General features: G+C 40.7%; 1 protein-coding gene across 1 annotated transcript in view; it reads right to left on the reverse strand.

Annotated features, from left to right (window-relative positions):
- Positions 1 to 5187: 5187 nt before the first annotated feature.
- PCSK2 (proprotein convertase subtilisin/kexin type 2) overlaps positions 5188 to 24465 on the reverse strand; it is a 295543-nt gene continuing 276265 nt past the window's right edge. The window contains exons 9-12 of the mRNA XM_079128483.1: positions 24009 to 24224; positions 21871 to 21971; positions 15485 to 15712; positions 5188 to 6076 (exon numbers count right to left, since the gene is read on the reverse strand). Of these exons, the coding sequence (XP_078984609.1) occupies positions 5590 to 6076; positions 15485 to 15712; positions 21871 to 21971; positions 24009 to 24224 (1032 nt within the window). The 3' untranslated portion in view covers positions 5188 to 5589. The remainder of the gene's footprint in view (positions 6077 to 15484; positions 15713 to 21870; positions 21972 to 24008; positions 24225 to 24465) is intronic.

Below are 24465 nucleotides of genomic sequence, written 5' to 3' on the forward strand. Positions count from 1 at the left end.
GAGTATATATTTTGTATCTGAAGAGTGGAGTCTCTCTCTCTCTGCTTCCTGATCACCTTGATGTGAGCTGCTTCTCTCTACCACCCTCTCCTGCCATGATATTCAGCATCACCTTGAACCCTGAGGAATGAAACCAGCCTTCTATGGACTAAGACCTCTGAAACCATAAGCCCTTGAATACACTTTTCTTCCTCTACAATTGTTCTGGTCAGATCTTTTAGTCCTAGAAGCATAACCGCTAAGATAACACCCCCACCCCCCAAATCACACAAGCTTATCATGTTTTATTCAAAGAAACATGGCTTTTGAGTTGAGATTTATTCCCAGGACAGTTGCTCTGCTGTGTTTTTACCCTCAAGAGCCACAACTCCCCCTTTACCTGCTTGCTTGCATCCTTGTGTCCGGGAGGTCACCAGGTAGTTCACTTGTCACCTGTGGTCAGTCAGAGACATGGGACTGGGCTTGAAGTGACCCATGGGATGTCCTCTTAGGTGCAGAGGAACATTTCTGAGGACAATATGAGATAGGACACTCTGTACCAGGGTGGTAAGGGCAGATGGGACAGGAACCTCCTTGGTAGAAAATGGTGACAGTTGTTATTGGACCTAAGGAGTGGGCAGTCACATTGGACTAGTTTGGGATCTGAAACTCTGAAGTAAGATTTCTAATGGCTTTCCCACCCCTCCTCTCCAAATCATGTAGGACTGAGCATTAGGACTTCAGCCACACTGAATCATCCCTTTTTGGGTTATGTGCATTTTCCACTGAGTTCACTCTATCCCTGGGTTTACAATGACTCTCTTCTAAGAGAAAATCAGAGCTGGTAAGTTAGCTTGGAGAATTTGCCCCAGGTCAGACTTTGATTCTTTGTTCCTTATGAATCCTAAACTAAATCTGATCAGAGTGCTTTGAACACAAGGAAAAATTTTCAACTCAATGTGCACGAGACTGGTGTAAAATCTCAAGTTTTTGTTGATTAATTTCTGATATAAGGAGGAGGGTGCTAGAGTTTTAGAGGTGAAACTATTAGATTATGAGAAATGTAACCTAATCAGTGGATTAATCCACTAATGTGGATTAACTGAGCAGTAATTGTAGGCAGGTAATTTGTGGTTGGAGGAAGTAGATCACTGGGGGTGTGCCTTAGGGATTTATATTTTGTCTCTGAGGAGGGGAGCTCTCTCTGTGCTTCCTGACTATTGGGTCCTGAGTTGCTTTCCTCTGCCACACCCTTCTACTGCCTCACCATGGACCCAGAGCTGTGGAGTTGGCCATCTATGGACTGAACCTCTGAAACCATGAGCCAATCTATGTTGTTGTTGGGTCTTTTGGTCACAGAAACAAAAAAAAACTAACTAAAACACTCTATCACAACCACTTTTCCTAATTTCAGAGTCTTGACTTTCTGAAATTTTTAGCAAATTAGACTTGTTGCATCCAAAAGCTTCCTCTGGCTGTGAGGTCAACAACTTCCCTAATTCACATTTCTCTCTTTCCCTTAGTGTATGGCACATAGCTATGTGTCCTGAATGTTTTGTCCTGTGTGGTTTTCATGGAATCACCCTAATCAATGAGGGCATCCATCATACAAAAACCTATCATTAATTTATGAGTGATAGTAATGATGACATGGAATAGTAATTTTATAAGATTTTATCAATTTTCTAAAAATGTAATTTGTTGGGAATCACTTTCTGAACTTTAATATCAAATAGAAGTGTCTCAGTCTCACAAGGCCAAACTTTGTAATGTCTGTTTTTAGTCATAAATTCTCTTCAAATTTTTAATAATTGAATTTGATGAACATTGTATCAGAGGACAAAATAACAAATTAGTTTTACAATGAACTAATAAGATTTTTTAGAACCGTATGTGCTCACATGGGGTAAATATTAGTTTATAATAATGTTCATGGTAACATTCATGAAGAGAGGCTAACACAGTAAATCAGAACTTAAGAATATGTTTTGGATTGGGAGTGTACCTCCATGGTAGAGCGTTTGCATAGCATGTACAAGGCCCTGGGTTTAATCACCAGCATTGCAAAAAAAAAAAAAAAAAAAAAAAAAAAAAAAAACAGTCTATGTTGTAGTAGACATTTTAATGCTCCCCAAGTATCCATTAGTTGGTTTGTGTACAGGAGGCATGGTCATTGGTCCTTTAGGCTGAATGTAGAGAAGTGGATGAAAGTCCTTGATAGGTCCTCTTCTGCATGGTGATTGTAGCAGCCTCGTGTTATGATTACAAACAAGATGACTGAAGCAGCCTGGATGCTTGAGTCACTGCGTGGAGGTCTGTGGCCTTGGGGTGTCAGCTGAATTCTCATTAGAGTTTGTGTGAATGATCAATCTTCACTGTATTAAATCACTGAGATCCTGAGGTTGTTACTACAGTATACCTTAGTCTAGCTTGACTAATGTAGTTTAGAATGGTGTTTCTTAAAGATTTTTGACCATGACCCACAATAAGAAATGTATTTTTCAGAAAAATTTTTTAGTTGTAGGTGGACACAGTATCTTTACTTTCATGTGGTGTTGGGGATTGAACCCAGGGCCTCACCCATGCTAGGCAAGCACACCACCACTGAGCCACAATCCCAGCCCAAGAAATGTATTTTTTACACTGTGAGCCAGCACATACACTCAGACAGAGATAAATAGACACACAAACATACACACCCCTGGAAAAAATATTCCAGGAAATTATATTTACCCCTAATGTGCATGATCTAGTTTACCCTACCTACTCTATTCTATCCCATCCTATCCTATTCTACTAAAAAAATCCTGGTATTTCTAAATTAATTTTACAGTGTACTAATGGATATAACCTGAGTTTGAAAAATTGCTGCTGTTGATCATAATTTGTGTATGACTTATATGCTAATTATATGTCTTTCATGCATATTTACTGAAGAAGGCTTTTTAGGTCTCTCTCTGGCAACTTTTTGTTATCTTCCCCTACAATCAATGGAAGTGTTTTCATATAAGATACAGCACATCCACGTAATTTCTGGAAGGTAATGTTTTATTGTTGAGCCTCCTAATTTACAACATATCATTTTAAATTTACTTATAAAATTTTGTCACAGGGAGTAACAATATTAACCTGATTAATCATTATTCACTTATTTTCATTTCTTAAAATAAATGACTATAAATAGCTGTCTCTTGCATTAGGATCAGGGATATCATAAAAACATCACTAGCTTGACATAGTGTAGTGTTAATACTAATGCAAAAAATGAAATAGAGAACAAATATTTATATATAGCACTATATATATTTTTATATTCTGTATACTCATATCAAAACTTGCCATTTCTATTAAGAAGCTGATAAGTTATTCTCTAATTTCATAAACCACAACTGTGAAAATATGGACAACTATTTTATATTTTTGCTGCTTATATAAGACATTTAATGTTTATACAGACAGATGCAAAATTACAGAGGTGACAAAATGTGAATCGATGATTTTCACCTGAATTTCTACCGGCCTTTTTCTTCAGCCAGAATCATCTTGATATTCTCTGAATATTCTTTTAGAGATGAATATGGTGTCTGTTTTTCAATAAAGACACATACACACATTTTAGGTATATGTGTGTATATACATTTATACAAGTGTATATATATATATACACATATATACACACATGTATATAGTCTACATATGTATATATATTTCTGTGTGCACTTATACACACATGCACACATAAAGTCCTTTGGTTTATTTTCAGACCATTAATGTGAAATGAATTTTCAATGATTGCCATTTATTTATTTTTCTTTAAACTAGTTTAAAAAGACCTTTGCAACAAGTAATAAATTTCTTTTAAAAAAATCATAAACAGTATTACACTTTGAAGCATGATGCAAGGATAAGTCACAAGGTGTTAGAGAAGACAGAAATTCATGCCAATATGGGGGAGAAAAGAAAGTGATATTATTCCAGAATTCTCTCTTAAAGTTGCCACCTTCTCCCAGTGCTCCTGTGCTACTGGCTTTAGTAAAGGGACTCCAGGCCAAGCACATGCTCCCTTGGAAAGGGAGGAATGGAGCCAGGAGTGGTTAAGAATGAATATATATATTCATATATATATATGTATTTTTTTTTTTTTTTTGAATGGCTGGGCACTGGGATTGGAAGCCGATCCTTGGGTAGGAACAAAAAGTGACAACAGTCACTTTGGTAATACTTATTGGGCAATGAAATGATGTCTTTTGGATTTGACAACTGTAACCTTTGGGTTGCATGTTAAAAGGTCTCATGGATTTCTGTGTTGCCAAGATGGCGACTATGTGCTTTCCTGTAAGAGGGCTCCCCTTGCTTCCTTGAGGCCTCAGGTCACTGGGGGATGAATTGGATTGCCTGGCTTTTGGCCAGCAAGGCCCCTCACCAATGAAGGTCCATGTAAAGATGGCTGCTCCTACCTTCAAATGTGCCCCCATCATCCCTCACACACCTCTTCAGAACAGAGGCCTTTTCCCAATACATCAATGAAACTGTGATACCAGGGAGTAGGACGTTTCTTTCCAGTGATACTTTTGGGAAATCAAAGTCCACACGGATATGTGTAAAACTGTCAAAAACCAAACAAACAAACAAACAAAAAAACCACCAAAAAACTCACCCCACCTCTTACATCAAAATCAAGAAGTCCTGAAGTGACTTAGGAAAGGGAATGTTCTTATTTTAAAAACTAGCAAACTATTCTTTACTAGACATGTTGTAAGACCTGCTTTCATTTCCCCCCCTTTTGGATAGCTATGTGAGGAACCCCAGAAAACTGGTGGGGGGCAGGGGAGGGACGAACTCTATGCTAAATGAGAGAGAATTGGTCTACTTCAGCAGATTTTACCATAACTCAGAATAGCAGCTGGTGAACTTATAGCCAAGCCGCTTAGGTTTTATATCATGCTGACCGAGTAGAGTGAATTACAATCTCTTACTATTGGTAGATTTCCAATGCTCATTTTTGATTCTCTTTTCCCTGTCCAGTAATAATGACTTTCTATAGATGGCATCTTAATCTACATTCCTCAAAAATCTTGCTAAATTCAAATCATCTTTCCCCAAAGGATTTATGGTTTCCTCTGTGCTTTAAAGATCTGCAGAACATGCCTTCTGCATCAGCTTTGACTTCTCTTGTTACGTAACAGTTCCTTGACTGAGACCACAGACAGCCGTTCTTGGAGTTGCTATGTGTAGTTTTTTTTTTCTTTTTTTTCTTTTTTTTTTACATGCATTCTTTTCTCTTCTCAGATATTGAAAAAAAAATTCAGGGGAAAGCTGTGCCAGTTTTGTTTGCAGGATATCACCAATTTGAATGACAGAAATAAAGAAGGCAGAGTAACACATAGGACATAGATGTTGGTGGGAACATTATATTTGGGTCATAGAAAAAAAAAAGGTTGCTTCCATTGTAATGAAAATAATCATTGATAGTGAGCAAAGCTGCAGTTCAAGAAGATGGAATTGCTTGTGTGGGGTGACAGTAATTGCTAGGTGCCTGCCAGAAATGTGGAGCAAGGATGGAGGCAGAGACTGGGGAGGGAGGGAGGTGGTGGAGGCAGAAGTGCAGCACTAGTTCTTATTCAGGATGCTTTTCAGGCTTCTCTCCACAGCTTCATCCAGCTCTTCCTCCAGCTCTTGCTTCTTGGACATGGCCAGCTTGGACTGGTAATCCCTCACCACCTGGTCGATGTATGGGGCACTCTGTGTGCCATGCAGCATGAGAGTCCACTCCTTTAGCACCCCCTTCTGGGGTGCGCTGCCCACAAACCCCAGCTCCAGGGTCCAGGTTCCTCGGGCATCTTCCCCCCAAGTGTGGGTGGTCATGAAAGGCCACTTGTCAAAGCCCACCTTGGAGTCATCATCCCTCGGACGTCTGCTTAACAAAATGGACTTGGTGCCCATAGGGGAAGTCATGTTAATGTTCAGGTCTCCTCTTCTGGTTGCATTGACTGTGATGACAGCCTGGACATGCTCGAGGTAGCGGACGAAATTCTCTTTCCCTTCACATGCATCAGTTGTGAGGGTCAGCACCAGCTTGCCAGTGGATGGTATTTTCCTGAGGGCAAAAGGGCAAAAAGATAAGATAAGGGGAAGGTGTGCACCACATGAAGGGGTCTGAAGGCGAAAAAGCAGGGGTTTTGGAGTAATCGGACAGACCTGGGTTTAACTTCCATGCCAGCTGTGTGAGTCTGAGCAGTTTACCATGCTCAGAAACTTTCCTGTAAAATGGAAATGTAGCAGATATTGTTGATATCCCTCCCATGTCTTCCAAGTCCCTTCTGAGTCACTTGCAACCACAGCTCCTGTGTACTGTGATTGCTTTCCATCTTAGGCATGAGCAACTCCAAGCTTCTCCTGCTCATACACCATGGGAACATGCTTAGTCTGTGTGCAGGGCAGTCCAGAGGTTAAGCAGAGACTTAACCTCTCAGGAGCATCCCTCTTTCAATGATTGACAGGATGTGGTGCATATATACCCTCTGACTTCCCTGTCTCTCCATGGGACAACTCAGTGTCTTCTATGGAATTGGTTCTAGTTGTACTCTTTCTTCCCAGTTCCCTGTCTTGCATCTCACTTCTCTGTGTTTCCTGGGAACACTTCTCAAAAAACTGTCAGTGTACCCAAGTCTTATCTCAGGGTTGACTTGAGGCAGGAATTCATACTTTTCTTTTAAAGTACCTTGATAAAAGAAGCTATTGCTGATATAATTATGATTACAGGTTGAATATTCTTTATTGGAAATGTTTGTGACCAAAAGTATTTCAGATTTTGGACTTTTCTAAAATTTTGGAATATTTGCATATATATAATGTGGACCCAAGCTTAAACATGCTTTTCATATATGTTTCTAATATACCTTATATACATAGCCTAAAGGTAATTTTAAGCAATATTTTTAGTCTACCTGCATTTTGATTAGAGCCCATAACATGAGGTTAGGTGTGGGATTTTCTACTTGTGGCATCGTGTTGGTATTCAAAAAGTTTTGGATTATGGAGTACTTTTGATTTTCAGATTAGGGACACTCAACCTGTTATATCATTTTAAAAAGTTGAACCTAGGTAAATTAATTCTAATGAATGACAGTTCTATGTGAGATCACCAGATTTGTGGGATGTATTTGTCCACAGAATTGGAACCCTTTGGGAGGTCATACTGGGGCTTGAACCCAGGGCCTTGTGCATGTGAGGCAAGTGCTCTACCACTGGAGCTACAGTCCCAGTCCAGTGGTAGATATATTTTAAATGCACATCTTGCAAAATCACTTCTAGAAAAAGGTGCTGGTCAAGCACCCAGCTGAGAGGCAAGTCTTATTTCTTTATTGCTTTTGGAATCAAGATTGTAAATTTGGGAGGGTTTGCTGAAGCTTATGCTGCAGCCCATCAATAAAGGCAATATTTTCTCAAGGAGCTTAAAAATACATATATATGAATGAAACAGTTCTCATGGAGTGATGCTATGCACCATCTCCCCTGAATGCTGATGCTGAGTGATGTTCAAATATCTATTGGTAATGGAGGGCCAGTGATGGCGGTAGAGGTAGTCTTTTTGTTCCTAAGTTCTAGGGAAACTATCCAGTTTGGTGACACTGTCTTGAAGCCCATGTTAGAGGACAGAACTATATATGTGTGTATATATACACACACTCATATATGTAGTATATTTACAAATAGCTGGACCAGCACAAAACTTTCTACTATGATGGAAATGTTCTGAATCTGTGCTCTCTGACTCACTAGCCATTTGTAATGTAGTTGCTGTGAGTGAAGAATTGAGTTTTAAACTTACTTTATTTTATTTTAATTAATTAAATTTTATCAATTACTTTTATCAAATAACCACATGTGGCTAGTTATTTGTAGATTGGAAAATGGAAGTCTCAATTGTTGGTATACGTTGAATTCAAATTGGATACTCACAGGCTTTAGAAAAGCAATCAGAAAAAGTGTAGATTCTGTGATACAGATTTTCTCCACCTCTCTGAGGTCTCTAGAAAGTCCAGAACCTTAAGGTATGAAGGAAGCACCTTCACAGGGTTCTGTACAGACGGCAGGCAGGTCCAGAATGGGGTCTTTCCTTTTAGAGTACAGAGAGAAGAGCCCTGGGACTCTCTGAGAAGCACAGTGGGAGGTCACAGAGAATAATAGGAAGAGGTCCCAGCTCTGAGTCCTGCATGGAAACTGAGATCCTTTCCTGTCTTGTAGTCTGGGTTTCCTTGAAAAACTCAAGAAGAAAATCCACAAGCCAACAACCAGAGGCTCTTACACTGAATAATAACCATTCTAGAAACTATAAAATTCACTCATCATTTGTCAAATGCAATAGTCACTATTACCTTAAGGATTCAAAATATGAGCTGAATGCTAAGGAAAATTTTCTGTCTCAGTTTGTACCCATGGTTCTTAAGGTCTGGAGTCACCAGTGACAGTCACCTTTTAAGCCAATCTGTTGAAAGTTTGACAGAAAAGTGAGGCATTACTTCCCTAAGAGAAAATTGAAAGTATTTCTTTGATTGGCTAAGAATTAGAGACAGGACAGCCACATTAGCTAGAAATCAGATCCATAGCCCACAACACATTGGAGTTTCTGTGAATTAACAATAAGGTCCCCCATGCAAGAAAGAAGTTGTTCTAGTACCAGGATCATCTCTTATGATAGAATGATAGAAACATGGATTGAATGAAAACTAAGACAACCTTCAGTCATACCATGGCAAAGGGGGTTTCAACAGAGGGTGACAATGCATGGTCTAGGTCCCCTACCCTGCCCCAGCTGCTGAGAGCATTAACTACTAATTGCTCTCAGATATTCCCTTCTCTTGAGAATTCCTCTCAGGGCCTGCAATTGCCTGGCTGGAATAAAAGTGTATAAGATCAGCAGTGCTCTTGCCTCAAAATAGGGACAACTGTGTGGTACCATTATGTTCCAGAGCCTCCAGTGGCTCAGGTCATAGGTCCACATGCCTAATGCCACTTCCTTGCTTGGCTTCCTCCTGCCCGTCCTGAATCCCTCGCTCTCTTATGGTTCTTTCTGAAAAGGCTTCCCTCCATAAGGCACATGTACTCAAATCTGTTCTCAGGCTCTGCTTTCAGGCAACCTGACATAATACAGGTGTTATCTATTACTAAAAAGCAATTGGAAATTTTTAACCAACTCTTCTGCACAGTGTCTGAGGCCTGTTGACTGTATAGAATATGGGTCATTCTATCATGTAGGCTCAATCTTTCTTGCTTCTTTTGCTTTCTTTAAAAAGCTCTTGAGAAGTTGTTGTAGAGAGATACCTGGGCTGGGTACTGCTCTGACACTCAGGGCATGGCAGAAGTTAATCTTCCACTATATTTGTCTTGGTTGTTTCTGTCAGATAATCCCTGGGTCAACTCTGAGCATTAGAGACAAAGACACAGGGAAAGGAAATTACTACAATTGATAAGGGGAAACTAGAACATAGGCCACCAACTGCCCAGCCTAAAGGTCTTACTTGACAATGAGTTGTATGTGTTTGTGAGAGTGGGTGCTTGGGAGAGATGGAGGAAGATTGAAGGAAATATCGGAATTTTACCATGCATCTTGGAAAGCTGAAAGGCAGGCAGGTTGAAATGAGGTCAAACATACAAATTTGTGCTAGGAATCACAAAATTTCCTAGAAGCCTTGGGGGTTGGGAATGTGTGCAGTGATCAGAGGCCATGCCAGGTATCCGTGGGGAATATGGCTTATTTAGTGCCGTGGAGGAATTGTCTGCTCAAAAAATGTCCCCAGTCCCTGTGCAGCCAATGTGAACTGCTTACTGCACAGAGGCTGGGTCCCCTGAAAGAGGACACATTTGATTGAACTGCTTTGGGAATATTAAGTTACTCTAAAATTAAATTGAAGCCTGATGTGAATTCCAGAGACAATAAACTTGGTAGAAAAAGGAGAACACCATTCTCTTGTCTCATGGACAGTGTTTTTGGCAGATAGCATGGAATTTACAGAGCCTAGGGTTGGTGCTCCAAATGCAGGGGTTCCACATTCCACCAACTGCAGATGGAAAATATTTGGAAAAACAAATCTGTAGTGAACATGTACAGACTTTTTTCTTGTTATTATTCTCTAAATAATACAATGTAACAACAGTTTACATAATATTGCTGTTAGGGTTTCCATATGAGATGTCCCCCAAAATCTCCTGTGTTAATGCAGGAATATTCAGAGATGGAGGAATATTCAGAGATCATGAGAGCTATAATCTAATTAGTCTGTCCTAGTCAAATGGACTACCTGGGTGGTAACTGTAGGCAGGTGGGGAGTATGTGAAGGGGGTGGGTCCCTGGGGGTATGTCCTGGAAGGGTTCATCTTCCCTGTGGCCCTTTCCCCATTCTCTCTCTGCTTCCTGGTGGCCATAGTGAAGTAGGGCTCCTCTTCCATACCCTTTGGCCATGATGTTCTGCCTTACCTTGGTTGGGTCCAGGGCAATGGGGTTGGCTGATCATGGACTAAGCCTCTGAAACCATGAGCCCAGAGTAAACTTTTACTCTTCTAAGTTGTTCTTGTCAGGTATTTTGGTCACAGCAACAAAAAGCTCACCAACACGATTTTATTGTATTATATAAATAATCCAGAGATGATTTAAATCACACTGGAGGATGTATTCAGGTCGTATGCAAATACTGAGCCATTTTATACAAGGGACTTGAACATCTGTGGATTTGGCTATCTGTGGGGGGTTCTGGAACCAACTCTTCACATATACCAAGGAACAACTGGTTTCTTCTTCCTGATGGGACAGAGTCAGATGGACACTGATCCACATAGGAAGACATTGTGGCTTAGTATGGTAAACAGCTGTATGAGGCTAAGGATGTGCTTTTCACTCTCTCCATGCTGCTTCTGGCATTTTATCAAGTGTTTCTTAATTAATTTGTTAGTTCCCTTGTGTTTTATGATTTTTCTTTTTTTTTTATTGTAAACAAATGGGATACATGTTGTTTCTCTATTTGTACATGGAGTCAAGGCACAGCATTTGTGTAATCATAAATTTACATAGGGTAATGTTGTTTGATTTATTCTGTTATTTTTTTCCCTTCTCCCCACCCCTCCCCCCTATGATTTTTCTATAGTGACCAAATTTTGCTTTTATTAGAAGAAAAGGAGCAAAAATCATTCTAAAGGAAAAAGAAGCTACATACTTAGGAAGAGGCAATTTATAAGAAGGTTAAAATAAGAGTAGGTTGTGGAACCAACGAAGTCTCTGCAGAGATACTTTAAACAGTCACAAGGTGTTAGTTCCCAGGCCACATTCTGGAACTCATTTGCTACAGAAAATAAGGCGCACATCAAGAGAGTTAAGAGCTCCTCTCTGACCTTATAGAAATGATGTGCAAAAGCCTAGTATTCAAATCCTAGAAAAACATGGGGACTTGGGGTGGTTTGTATCTTTATTCTATTGCATATAATGGTTCCCTGGTGCCTAGACACAGGTCTTGTTTCCCAGGGGGCCTGGTGGGATGCAGTTTGTGTTATGGATTTTCAACTGTATGAAGCTGTGATTGTTTTGCTAAAGTTGTAGCAGCAGCAATAATAGCCACTCTTTTTTTTTTTCTTGCAGCACTGGGGATTGAACTCAGAGGTGCTCTACAACTGAGCACCTGTTTATATATTTTGTGACGGGGTCTTGGTAAATTGTTCAAGCAGACCTTGAACTTGTGACCTTCCTGCCTCAGCCCCCTGAGAACTGGGATCACAGGTGTGTACCACCATGACAGCTCATCACCACTCTTTCTCAAGAGCCTAAAATGTCTGCAGTACGGAAGTCATGTAAGAACACCCAGTGAGTGGTCATTGTGAGGTTTCCTCTTCCTGATGGGACAGAGTCAGGTGGACACTGACCCACACAAGAAAACACTGTGGCTCAGCAGTGCTGTCATGGTCACCAGCTGTCATGAGGCTGAGGATGCTCTTTTCATACTTCCCCTTACTGCTTCTAGCATTCATTCCAGGTTTTAACATTCATTACTAAATTCACTTACAATTCAGAGTTAGCGTGTAGATTTAGCTATTCTGTAAAGGAGCTGCGTGAAAGTTCTCTTGGGGTGCATGGAAGGGTTAGGGGCTGTCCTAGCTACATGCTTCCCTCCCTGCTGGCTGGCGGGCAGGCTGCTCTGCTGTCCTCATTCTGCGTGGCAGGTGCAGTAGTCACAGCCAGTTGCATTTCCCCTGCGATCACTGTGGAGCACCCTTCACCGACTCTCTTGATAAAGTCTCTTTAGAAAATTGCTTTTCAAATTGACTCCTTCTCTAAGAAGATAAATGCTTAGGAAACCCATAAACCTGACAATCACTACTCTTTCCACCTTGCAAGCTGTTTCTGTGCAGCCTGGCATGTCGTGGAAAGTGGCAATTGCCAGGGATGTTGGTTCCTCTATCCAAGCCCCTTGGAAGGGTGATTCAAAATAAAAAGGACTTCCCCTGCCAAGTGGTGCAGCCTGCCAGGGGTTGCCCTTCTGTCCAGCCTCTGTGTTCTCCAACAAGCACACTTGCCCTGGACCTAACTCACTTGCATCTGAGAACAAATTCAGATGCAGGAGTGGACAAGGGAACAGAGGGCACTGAGGGAATACAGAGCCCTGCCAATCACGTTGGGGCTTCTTTCCATTTGCCTGCCTGGTTCTCTGCTCCTGCAGACACCGTTTAGACATTTTTTTGGTACTTAGGTGATGTTGGCTAGATATTTACATTTCTTCCTTTGTTCAAAAATATGTAGGTCTAAACACCCAGCAGAGAGACAAGGATCCTGTCCCTGTGGAGAACCCAACTGAGTCTGTGCCAATATAATAGCTTTCCAGCTTTTTTAAAAATTGGAAACAATACTATGAGTGAAATAGTTCCTGGCTAGTTGTGAGATGTTGGGATGATCCCACACCTCGGGTCTTAGATTCCTTAAATGATGGACATAATTCTCAGTGTCCCCTCTTTCTCCAGATTCCACGTGTAGATGTAGATTATGACAGAATGCTATTCAGAAACTCGGAGACAAGTGTCACTTATCTCAGCATATGCCCTCATTCTCTTTCCTCCCTCCCTCCCATGGTGCCTCTCTCTCTGGCCCTCTCTCACACACAGTCCTTGAGGAACTTTGGAGGTCTATCTGGCTTGTCTGAAAAAATAAGGATCTAATATCAATATGAACCTAGACTAAGAAGGTCCCAGGGTATTCAAAGCTAATTGTCTCTTTAAAGACCGCAACAGTGCCATCTTTTTAAAATTGAGAACACAGCTGTTGTGTAACCAAACATAAATTGTGCTCCAGTTGCACTGCTGTGAGAGCTGTTCTGGTTCCACCTGCTGCTGGCAGAACATCTGTAAAGGTGTGGACACTGTTAAGTCCTTCTCCTTGCAACAGTGAAGGAAGTTCTAGACCTTGGGTCTTGTAGAATGGATGGGATGCTGGTTCCTTGAACTAGGGCCCTTTCTTCATTTTCTAAGCCTGTTTTTCTACCTGCAAATTGAAACCAGTGATGTCAGCCTTCTGGGATGAAAAGAGATGGAGGAAGTAATGGGCCAGACCAGGGGCTCTTCAAGAGCATTTCTTAGCCTTCTCCCAGGCTCCCCTTTCACACCTAGAATTTGGAATTGTGATGCCATGTGGTCTGCATGTGGTACCTGGAGGGTGCTGCAGACAGACTGTTGTCAAACGGACTTGGCAGGTGGTCTGGCCGCCTCAACACCTTGACACCCTACCACGCAGTTGATGTTATGTTTGGACCCAAAGACAGAATTTAGGGAGCCTAATAATTGAGATCATAAAAATCCTACCTCAATTTTTACTAACGTATAACAGAAACTTAGCTAGTTTCAATTATGAATTTAGGTGACACTGCAGAATGGTATTAGCACTTTCTCAGATCTTATTGTCAAGGAGCTCAGAGACTTTCATATCCCATCCCAGTCACTGTGTGTGTCTTATAGGAGCATTTGTTCACCATCATTGTTCTGTACAAACAGAGAAACAAGATGTATCCCATTTGTTTACAATAAAAATGAATTATAAAAAACAAAATAAAAAAAATTATTGTGGACCTTAGACTTGCCACCAAAACTTTTTACTTAATGCATTGATAAAAAAAAGTATTGCTACATCAAAAATTTTCTTTTAAAAACATTTTTGTAAATGACTTTCACAGTAAATGTCCTCTTTTGTAATCCTACCCATTTTATCTACTAAGTTTAAAAATACTATATTGAATGGGACCTATAAACTTCATCCTGCCAAGGGGAAAGTTCTGTTCAAGCTCAGATGATCAACAGAAGCAAGGCAGCAACAGTAGGTGGATAAAAGGGTGAATAAGATGAGTTTAACCACCATTTAAATGCCACAGAAGTGTATTCTTACAATGGAATACACAGCCATGAGAATGGATGTGCTATTACATGCAATAACTTGGAAGAATTTCCCAAACCTAATGTTGAATGAAAGACATTGGAAAAAACTTTCATACCATGTGATTCTTGTTCAAGTCCAAGAACTGGAAAAACTCATTTATGGTAAAGGGAATAAGAACAAGGGTTGTCTGTGGGTGTGTGGACTAACTGGAAGGGAACGCAGGGAATCTTTCCAGGTTGATAGAATGTTCCATCTCTTTATTAGGTGATAGTTATCTAGGTGTATACATTTATTGAAACTCAAATACACTTAGATTCTGTGCGTTTCATGGTATGTAATAGCTCAGTTATAATAAGAATTGCTATCTCCATCTTACTAATGGACAATTGAGTAGAGAAAGAAATTAAAGAGGTAGGCTTTTTGCCCAATCCTTTTACCATTATGAGAAGGGGGAAGGGAAGTAGGTACACTTGATCAACCCATGGATCCTGTGCGGAGAACTCACTCAGATCCCTCCAAATGGTGATCTGCCTTACTCTGAATAAAATTAAGCCCTTTCACTGTCCCACAAGTAGAATGAATAAATAAAGTCATACATGGAAACACTGGCAATGAAAATAAATTACAAGTACACACTAAGTGTAGCAGAATCTCACAAACATAATTCTAAACAAAAGAATCTAGATATAAAATATATACACAGTATATATTCCATTTCTATTAACTATAGAGTAGGCAAAATGATCTGTGGAGTTAAGATTAGTGGTTATCCTTGGGAGATGATGATGGAGGAGGATATGGGGGGGGTCCTTCAGGGATATTAGTCATGTTCTGTTTACCAGTCTGGATGCTAGCTGCACTGGCTGATTGAAAAAATCTAGAGCTCACACCTAAAAGGCGGGGGCTCAGTGTGTCGCACAATTGTATTGCTATGTAAATGGAATTGTGTAACTCTGCAGTTCTTCCTGAAAGCTGGTTCTCCCTGCGTCAAATCCAGTGCCTGCCCCTGACATGGAGAGGAAATCGATCGCGCTGTCAATATACAGCACCATCACTGGCACGTTTTTCACACGCAACAGAAGAACCACTGGTCCTACTTACTCAGGGTCCTGCACGGAGCCTCCCACACAGTGGAATCTCTCAGGCACGGTTTTCCAGTCTTTGGCCATTTTCACCATGGCACCTGCATCAAGGACCCCATAACCAAAGAGGTGATTAAACTCCAGGCCAACCCCATTTCGCCGCCATTGATGGACCTCATCGTGAAGCTGGTTCCGTTTGGAGGTGAGCACGGTTAGATGCTGCATGTCTCGCCAGGTCAGACCCAGGCTGCATACAGGAAGCAGAGAGCATGAGAATAAGGACAAGAAGCAGGGAGGGAGAGAGAGACACACACAATGAGCAAGATAAGTAACACCCAGAACACAAGCTTCTTGGGAGATTTTGGAACATTTGTGAACACCCCACTCAAGGAAGAGTGTCCATGCACTATTTTAGAACAATTGCATATGTTAATTCAAATTTTTTCTTGCCTTTCTTACTTAAAACAATGTATTTCAAAGAACATTCTAACACACACATTGGCATGGTTAGAACGAAAAAGATTGACCATGCTGTGTTGATGAAGATGTGGAGCAAGTGGAGCTCATGGACTTTGCTGATGGGTGTGTAAATCGTTGCAACCACTCTGGAAATCTGTTTGGCTAGATCTTCTAAGGTTGTCCATATGTCTAAACAATAGCCCAGAAATTCCATTCTTAGATACGTATCTGACAAAGATGTGTGTATCTTTGTCAGATATGTATACTAGAATGCTCCAAACTATGAGGGACCCAAATGTCCATTGATAGTAGCAAGAATAAACAATTGAATGTGGGATGCTATGTAGTAATGAGAACAAATGTGCTATAATAATTTCTAATAATATGGACACATCTTATAAATACAATGTTGACCTAAGGAAGAGAGACAGAAAAGAGAATATTATGATTTGGCTATGGTCTGGGTGTGCACCCCAAGGGTTCATGTGCTAGAAGCTGGATCCTCAGTGTGATGATGTTGGGAGGTGGTGGAAACTTTAGGAAGTGGAGCCGAGTTTGGAGGTGATTGGATCATTGGATCATAGGACTCTGATTAGTTCATGAGAGAGAATTTTTATAAAAAAAACAGAATGGCCTTCCTCATTCTCTCGTTTCCTGTTTAGCCTGTGATCTCTCCTCACTTGTGCTCCCAGCATGATGCCATCAGCCAGGATGTGATGTAGTCAAGAAGTCCATCTCCAGAGACCTAACTGAGGAGACCACTTGATTTTGAACTTTCAGCCTCCCAAACTGTGAACTAATAAACCTTTTTTTAAATTAAATACTTAGCCTCAGGTATTTTATTATAGCAAGAGAAAATAGACTAATATAGGGAATGCATGTATGATTCCACTTGTTTAAAGTATAAAAACAGGAACAACTAACCTATGCTCTTCGAAGTTGGGTTAGTTGTGGGATCATGACTGGCAGGGGCCTGGGGCCTTGAGGGTGCTGGCAGTGCTGTTTCTTTATCAGGATGCTAACTAACTTCATGAGTGTACTCATTTTTTAAAACGAGGTTGTCAGTTCTTCAAGAGCAGAGACAGTATTTTCACCATATTTATATACCCAGTGCTCAGGAGAGTCCTTGGCACACTGAACAAATCAGTTTGTTTTCAAATGCTATTGTCTTTAGAAATCAGTGCCTCTTATTTACTTAGTGTCAGTTTTTCAAGCTGCAAGTCATGACTCACTTGTGAGCTAAGAAATCAACTTATTGCACAAGTTATCTACCTGGGTTACATATTAAAATCTTCTCAGAAGGCATTTAAATTCCCTCTGTTCAGGCCATATTCCAGACCAATGAAATCATAATCTCCAGGAGTGAGACTTAGCCATTGGAAATGATTAATATTTCCAGATCTCCCAGGAGACAGTCAAGGTTTAGAACTAGTGATTTGATGGCTGGGACTATCATTAAAACACTTAATGGAATAGAATAGAATAGAAAAAAATAAGGGGTGCATTGCATGTAATATTCTAATATTAATATTTTTCATGAAACTTTTGGGGTGTGTGTATGTTGGAGTTCAGTACAGTTTATTTCTCACTGAGGGTCATGGTCAAAAACCTGGAAAACCCCTGAACTACTGTACTCTTCCAAAGTCAAACAATTCAAAGGACTAGGAACAACATAACTCATTTAGTGAAGTTTCAACACATACAACGTTCATTGGTTTGAAGCTTTGAAGCAGAGCCAAAGTGTTCCAATGACCCATATACTCTCAAAATGTGGACCAGCTTCTTTTAAGGAGAAAGTTCAAAGGAAGGTCAATGCATATTTGAGAAGATTCAGAACATATCTGGGACATATGGTTCCTTAGGAACTGAGAGAATGGCATGAAATTTCTGAAGATGATTATAGCTAAATGCTTTTTGTTTCACTGGAATGGGATTCCGAGTTTATTAATCCAAGAAGTGTTGGCAAATGAGGATCTAAATGACCTGAGGACTGGCTAGCTGGTGAAGTACCATTCATGTTCATCATGGAAATGTGCTGTGCTTCCCAATGCCTGGAGTAGGACTCCCTCAAACATTTCTTCAGGGTGTGTGTGTGTGTGTGTGTGTGTGTGTGTGTGTGTGTGTGAGAGAGAGAGAGAGAGAGAGAGAGAGAGAGAGGAGATGAATCAGAGCAATGAACTTCTCACTTTTGAGATACATCAGAGTATATATACCCCAGTATAACTGAGTGACTGAGTGTGTGACATTGATTGTTTGGCCCTTTGCATATGTCCGAACAGTAAAACTGGGCCCCTCCAAATTGCCCCTTCTGAAAAATTTCTGACTTAATAAAATACACCATCCTGTAAAAGGTGTGTTCCACCAACCTGCTTTAAACTTTAATCCAATCATATTAGCTCACAACTCACAAGTGATAGTTATTGAATCATAAAAAAATAAATTTACAGAGTATGTACAAATGTAAAGTTTGCTATGTTGGAGGCTGTGGGACAAGCAACATGACATATTTTCCTCTGTTCTCAAACATTTTATATAATAATTGGGAAAATAAAACACAAATATGTGTAAAGGTACCATCTGTGAAGTGACTCTGTGAATGTCTACTGGATGTGCCCCACATTTAGGCACTGTACTAACTCTGGGCATGTCATATGAAGGTTCCTCCTTCACAGAGCCTATAGCCTGGGGACAGATGGACAACTCAATATTGAAAAAGTGAGGTTTGCCTTGATAGGGAGAGCTCAGGATGCTGAAGGAACCATCTGCGGATCCCCTGTGGATGCCTCACTGTGATCCTCGAGCCTCCTGCATCAGAACCACTTGGGCACTAGTGACAAATTCAGATCCCCAGCTCTCTTGAATCAGCATCTTGGAACTTGTGGGCCTGATAATTTGCATGTAAGACAGCTTCCTATATGTCTTTTTCTGCACACCAATGTTTGAGGATATTTGTCTAAGATGCTAGTTTTCAACCTTGGCTGCATATTTGAATCATCTGGGGATGATTAAAAAAAAATGATGTCAGGGCCCAGATTTTGATTCCATGTCTTGTTTTTGATTCCAGGGGGGCAGTGCATCTTCTAGGAAAGAGTTGGCTTGAGGAAAGACCACAGTACTGGAACTCAGGCACTGTAGGTTTTAAACCCAATAGTGTAAACCTGGAAAAGTTACTTTAGCAATCAAACTCTAGTCTGTATATCTTTAAATGGGGATTTTATAGTTTTGTTGAAGATTGTAAATGTAGATCATATATGTAAAGTAGCTACTACAGTGTGAGTACTCAATAAAGAGTTTATTATTATTATTATTATTATTATTTTAATCTATTTTTTCAGTTGTGGGTGGACACAATATTTTTATTTTATTTTTATGTGGTGCTGAGGATGGAACCCAGTGCCTCACCCATGCTAGGTGAGTGCTCTACCACTGAGCCACAACCCCAGCTCCAAGAGTTTATTATTATCAGTATTAAAATCTACCTCATATATTGGGAATTGAAGTAAGTTAGAAGAGAATAAATACTATTTCCCAATTAAAGTATGGGTTGCAATATTTAAAAATATGTAAATGAACAACCCCCAGTTTTAAGGTATATTCAACGTTAAGAACACTACATATCTAACTAAATTTCTTTTCTAAAGAAATAATATTCCTGAAGCATAGCTATAGCATTCTAGGAAGTCATCTGAATCTTATGAATAGTCTCTTTCAATATTTTGCCGATAAGATAATAGAGACCCAGAGAAAGTGAGTGATAATCCACTTAGTCACTGGAAGAAAACTGGGAGTTGTCTTTCCCCTGTATCTACTCTTCCTTCTTTCCTTATTAAAAAAAAAATCTCAATTTTCTTCAGAACAATAATATGCTCAGCTATAAAACTACATTTTCCAGCCTCCCTTGCAGTGTGGGGTAGTCATATGACAGTTCTGACCAATGAGAATAAGCAGAAGTCACTGAGTGGGACTTCTTGGAAAACACAGATGTGCTAAAAGAATGGTGATTAATCAATGAGAACTACGAATCTCTTTAGTAATCCAGTGGCCTCATTCCATTACTTCAGTTTATTTAGGTTGCCCTTTCGTATGTGTATGGACCTGGACAAGTGACTTCTTGCTTGTCAAGATTCCAGGGGACTGTGAGTTAAGTCCTGCCCACTAAGGTTGAAAGGGAGACCCTGTTTGTCTGTGCTTGCAGTTGGAGTGAGCAGAGCCAGCCCGCTCAGGACCTGAGGTGTACCTTTCATCTTCAGAAAATGTGTACCATATCTGAGTAAGTGTTGGGTTCTGTATTTAATAGGGCAGGGGGTAATTAATAGTCAACTGTTATGGTTTAGATATGAAGTATCCCCCAAAAGCTCGTGTGTGAGACAACGAGAGAATTTTCAGAGGTGAAATGACTAGATTATGAGAGATGTAACCTAACCAGTGGATTAATCCACTGATATGCAGTAAATGGGTGGTAACTGAAGGCAGGTAGGGTGTGGTGGGAGGAAGTAGGTCATATATATTTCATTCCTGGTGAGCTTGCTGTCTCTCTCTCTCTCTCTGTTTTCTGGTTGCCATCTCCTGAGCTGATTTGCTCTGCCAAGTCCTTTCACCATGATGTTCTGCCTCACTTCAGGCTCAGAGATATGGAGCTGACCAGCTATGGACTGAACCTCTGAAACCATGAGCCAAAATAAACTTTTCCTCCTTTACATTGTTCTTGTCAGGTCTTGTGATCACAGCAATGAAAAAGCTAACAAAAACATTAACTATTAGTTAACTAAATAGTTAAGCTTTGACCAGTGTCACTCTCTTAGTGTCCTAAGTTTTCCACTCGACTTTTGTTAGAAGAATCAAAGTTTAGACTGGTCTCAAAGAGAGAAGTCACTCTCAACTTCAGATGTTTTCTGTAGAAGGAGAATAATTATGCCTTTTTAACTAGAAGACAGAGTTGGACTAGATGATCTTTCAAAGTCTCTTCCTATTCTAGGAACCAACTCTTGCCCCTTTTGCAAATCATAAAATTCATGCATATGTGAAGTAATGTAAGCAAGTTGGCCTGGAGATTGATGCTAGAAGCTGCAGTTGCCTAGCAACTGCTGATTGGGATGGTAAATTCGACTCCCCTTCCCCAGGAGCCTGAATCTGACTTCTCACAAGTTGCTGGGTGTTTTATTCTCTGACAATTCTCTATATAGCTGGCATTTATATTCACACCATGTGTGGTGTGTCTGAAGTCCAAGTGTTCATTCCTTGAACAGAAAGCCAACCTCTGGCTTCAATGAGAGAAGGCAGAGCAGTGGGTGGGCAGGTACCTCCTCTGATTCTCAAATCCAAGGTGTATTCAGCAGTAGCAATATGTGGCCTCTCTGTGGGATGCTGAGAACATAGGGAATGGTTTCCTCTTACCTGTCACTTGAAGGTTTTCCCATTAAAGCCCATGTCTTGGTCTACACTGCCTGGCTTTGCCCACCTTGACTCAGTGTTGGAAAGTGAATTCATCTTATAAATGAACAAATTTTGTGTTAGGAACATCCTCTTTGCCAGATGTTCTGAAAAGTCTTGCTAGATACCTAGCTTGGCAATTCGATTTTTCTTCATCAGCTGATTGTAATATTGGAGTAAAATAGCCAAAACCACACAAAAGATGAAGAAAGATGTACCTATGTGCCCTTATTTGATAACTGAGTAAGTTGCTGATATGTGCTATTGAATATTGGAATCTTCTGCTCTCTAGGAATATAGTTTCATGGTGTGTGCATGCGTGTGTGTGTGCGTGTGTGTGTGTATATGTGTGTGTGTGTTGGAGTGGGCATTAGAAACATCCAGCAGGTTTCATTGGCCTTGACTATTAGACGTTCACATCCATTTTTGCCTCCATGGACACCTGGTATTTGGGTAAAGAGGAACATGTTAGTCCACCCTCCCAAGCTGGCCCTGGGCCCAGAGTTACAGACGTACTTAGCCTCTAAAGCCAGGGCGAACACACCAGCTGCTTCAGGAGCAGCCGCAGATGTCCCAGAATGCCTCAGTGTGCAGTTGCCATACAAATCTGTGGTGGCCTGGAATGGAAGATATGGAGTAATAAATAAATCACACTATTTTGAATTTCCAAACAGTGTGGATGAAGGTATTATCTATTTTATTTAAACTATGCCTTCTCCTTAGAATATTAAGATGAAACTAAGGTTAAGCTTAGCATCCATATACCTCTATTTCTTTTGCCATAGATTTTATCTGAGCTTCCTAGCAGCCCATGTAAAAAGGAACATGTGATTAGTTATTGCTACAGAGTTCACAGGTGAGTAATTTCTTCAAAGAAGCATGTATATGGCATGTCCAGAGACTAGAGAGACATTTATTTCCTGAATCTGAAAAGGAAACATTTCAAGGTGGAAAGTGATAAGTCAGTCCTTGCACCTCGTCAATACAATGCTGGGTTTTGTTGCATTAGATTGACTCTGGGAAAGCCTATGGGCCACTGCACCAGTGTTTATTTTCCCTTCAAGAAGGAAAGGGTAGTATTCTCAAAGAGGGAAGAAAAAACATAATTGTCTAAAGTGTACTTAGGCTATTAAATATAATATTCCCCTATATCTAAAATATATGTGTCAAGTCAAGACAATCTGAAATGTGGATAAATCATCTCCACAACTCTTACTTAGGAGAGAAAGTAATACAGTGAGTTTTAATGGACCTTTTCAAAGAGAAAAACCTCATTTTCAATGCTTGTGGGAGCCAGTGTTTTCATTAAGATCAGGCATAAACCTCAAGAATTCTCCCTCTGTTTGTCAGATTCTCTAGAGAGACTATTATTTTGAGGAACAAAGGATTAGGGAGGTTTAAAGGCATCTGTGGGGAAAAATTAAAATATTCTGAAGAAATTCATGGCCCTTCCCAAGCCCAAGTAGAAAGGCAGTTGTAGATAAGAGTTGAGGGAAAAGGGAGTGGAGCTTCTGGACGGAAGAGTGAGTCACCTTAAACAGCAGGACTGAGACCACCCTCCTCTTTTCTTTCCTATGAGCTCTTCTCCCTTTCTGCCCTTAGAGTTGGTGGAATAAGAGGGGCTGGAGGCTCTTTTTGCTTGGGAGGCACTGGCATGGTCTCTATCCTCTCCAGGACCAAAAGGGCTCACAGAAGGGGCAGGCTGTTAAGGTCTATACCTTTTCTAGGTCAAGGGTTTCTCCTGGCTCATGCAAAAGTCTGACCATCTTGCCAAGAGAGCCCAGAGGGGAATGTAGGATTGAAACACTACACGGTAATAATGATTTTGTTCTGAGTTCCCATCCTCCCCTCTTAAGAAACCCCTCTTGAGGTGAGTGGCTGGTCAAGGTGTCAGTCACCCAAGACTGTGGGTGAATTTTTAAAAATTTACAAATGTGCAGCTTAAAAAAATTCCTGGTTTGGAATTCTGAAACTGATAGGGGAATAAAATAAACAGAGAGAGGAAAAGATTCACAGGCTTAATTATGCTCTATAGAGGACATATTTCTAAGGGGCTTGGAAAATTTATCATTATATCTAGTTGACCAAAAAGGAAGAACTTTTGCTCAGAAAAGAGCAACCAATAACTTAAATTTGTGATCCTTAATTTTTGTTTTTAAAATCATGGATCCATTTCAGAATAGGGTAGAAATCATATCTTTCCCCCTGAGAATATATACAGGTGTGTTGGTTTTAGGGGAGACCCAGAAAAGCACATCCATCAATGCTATTTTTTTTTTTTTTTACCATAACATGAATGTGTTCTTAGCTGAGATGGGTTTGTGGCGTGATGCCTTAATTCTTACAATCACTTACTCTTACAAGTTATGTGCTGGAGTAACATTGAAAAATCAGAATTCATCATTATTTGTATGCCCAAATGATAAGGTTTTCTATTGTCAGTGAGTTGGAAGGGTCTCATCGTCGTTCTTGCTTACAGCTTACATATGGTCTCTACCTGGATAACAAAGCATAATAAGCGTGGAGGAAAAGGATCTTCCCCTCAGGACCTGAGCTTACTCTCAGGAAAGGAGGGTGGGAAGTTGGTGCGTCCCACCCTATTTCAGAGGGGCAGTGGCCTTGAGGAAACACGGAGGCGAGGTGGCTTGGCTTACCACACCGGCCTCGGGGTTCCTCTTCCTCCCGTTGCTGAAGGTGGATGCCAAGGTGGAAGAGCAGCTCTCGTCGTACAGGGCCGTCCTGCCATCGTTGATGGCCGAGTTGATGGAGATGGTCCACATGCTCGAGGCGTAGCCGTCGCAGTTGCAGTCATCATAACTGCCGCCGTCCCCAGAGGCCCACACGTAGATGCTGCCTTTGCCCCCGCGGCCCTAGGGGAGCAGAGGGAGATGCTGCTGCCATGTCCCACACCCAGGCCCAAGGGCCGCCAGGGGGCAGCACTGTTCTCTGCCCAGGTAAGGTCCTGACCTGGGGAGGGTCGGGATTGGGCTTCATCAATTGAACTGAATTACCCAACTATTCACTTTTTTTTCTGGGTTGGAAACCAGAACCTTCTGATGGGACATAGTGGAATTTTTTTTCCAGAAAAGTTCAATATAAAAAAAAGCACCT

Source organism: Sciurus vulgaris (genome assembly GCF_902686455.1).
Source record: "Sciurus vulgaris genome assembly, chromosome: 2".
NCBI lineage: Eukaryota > Metazoa > Chordata > Mammalia > Rodentia > Sciuridae > Sciurus > Sciurus vulgaris.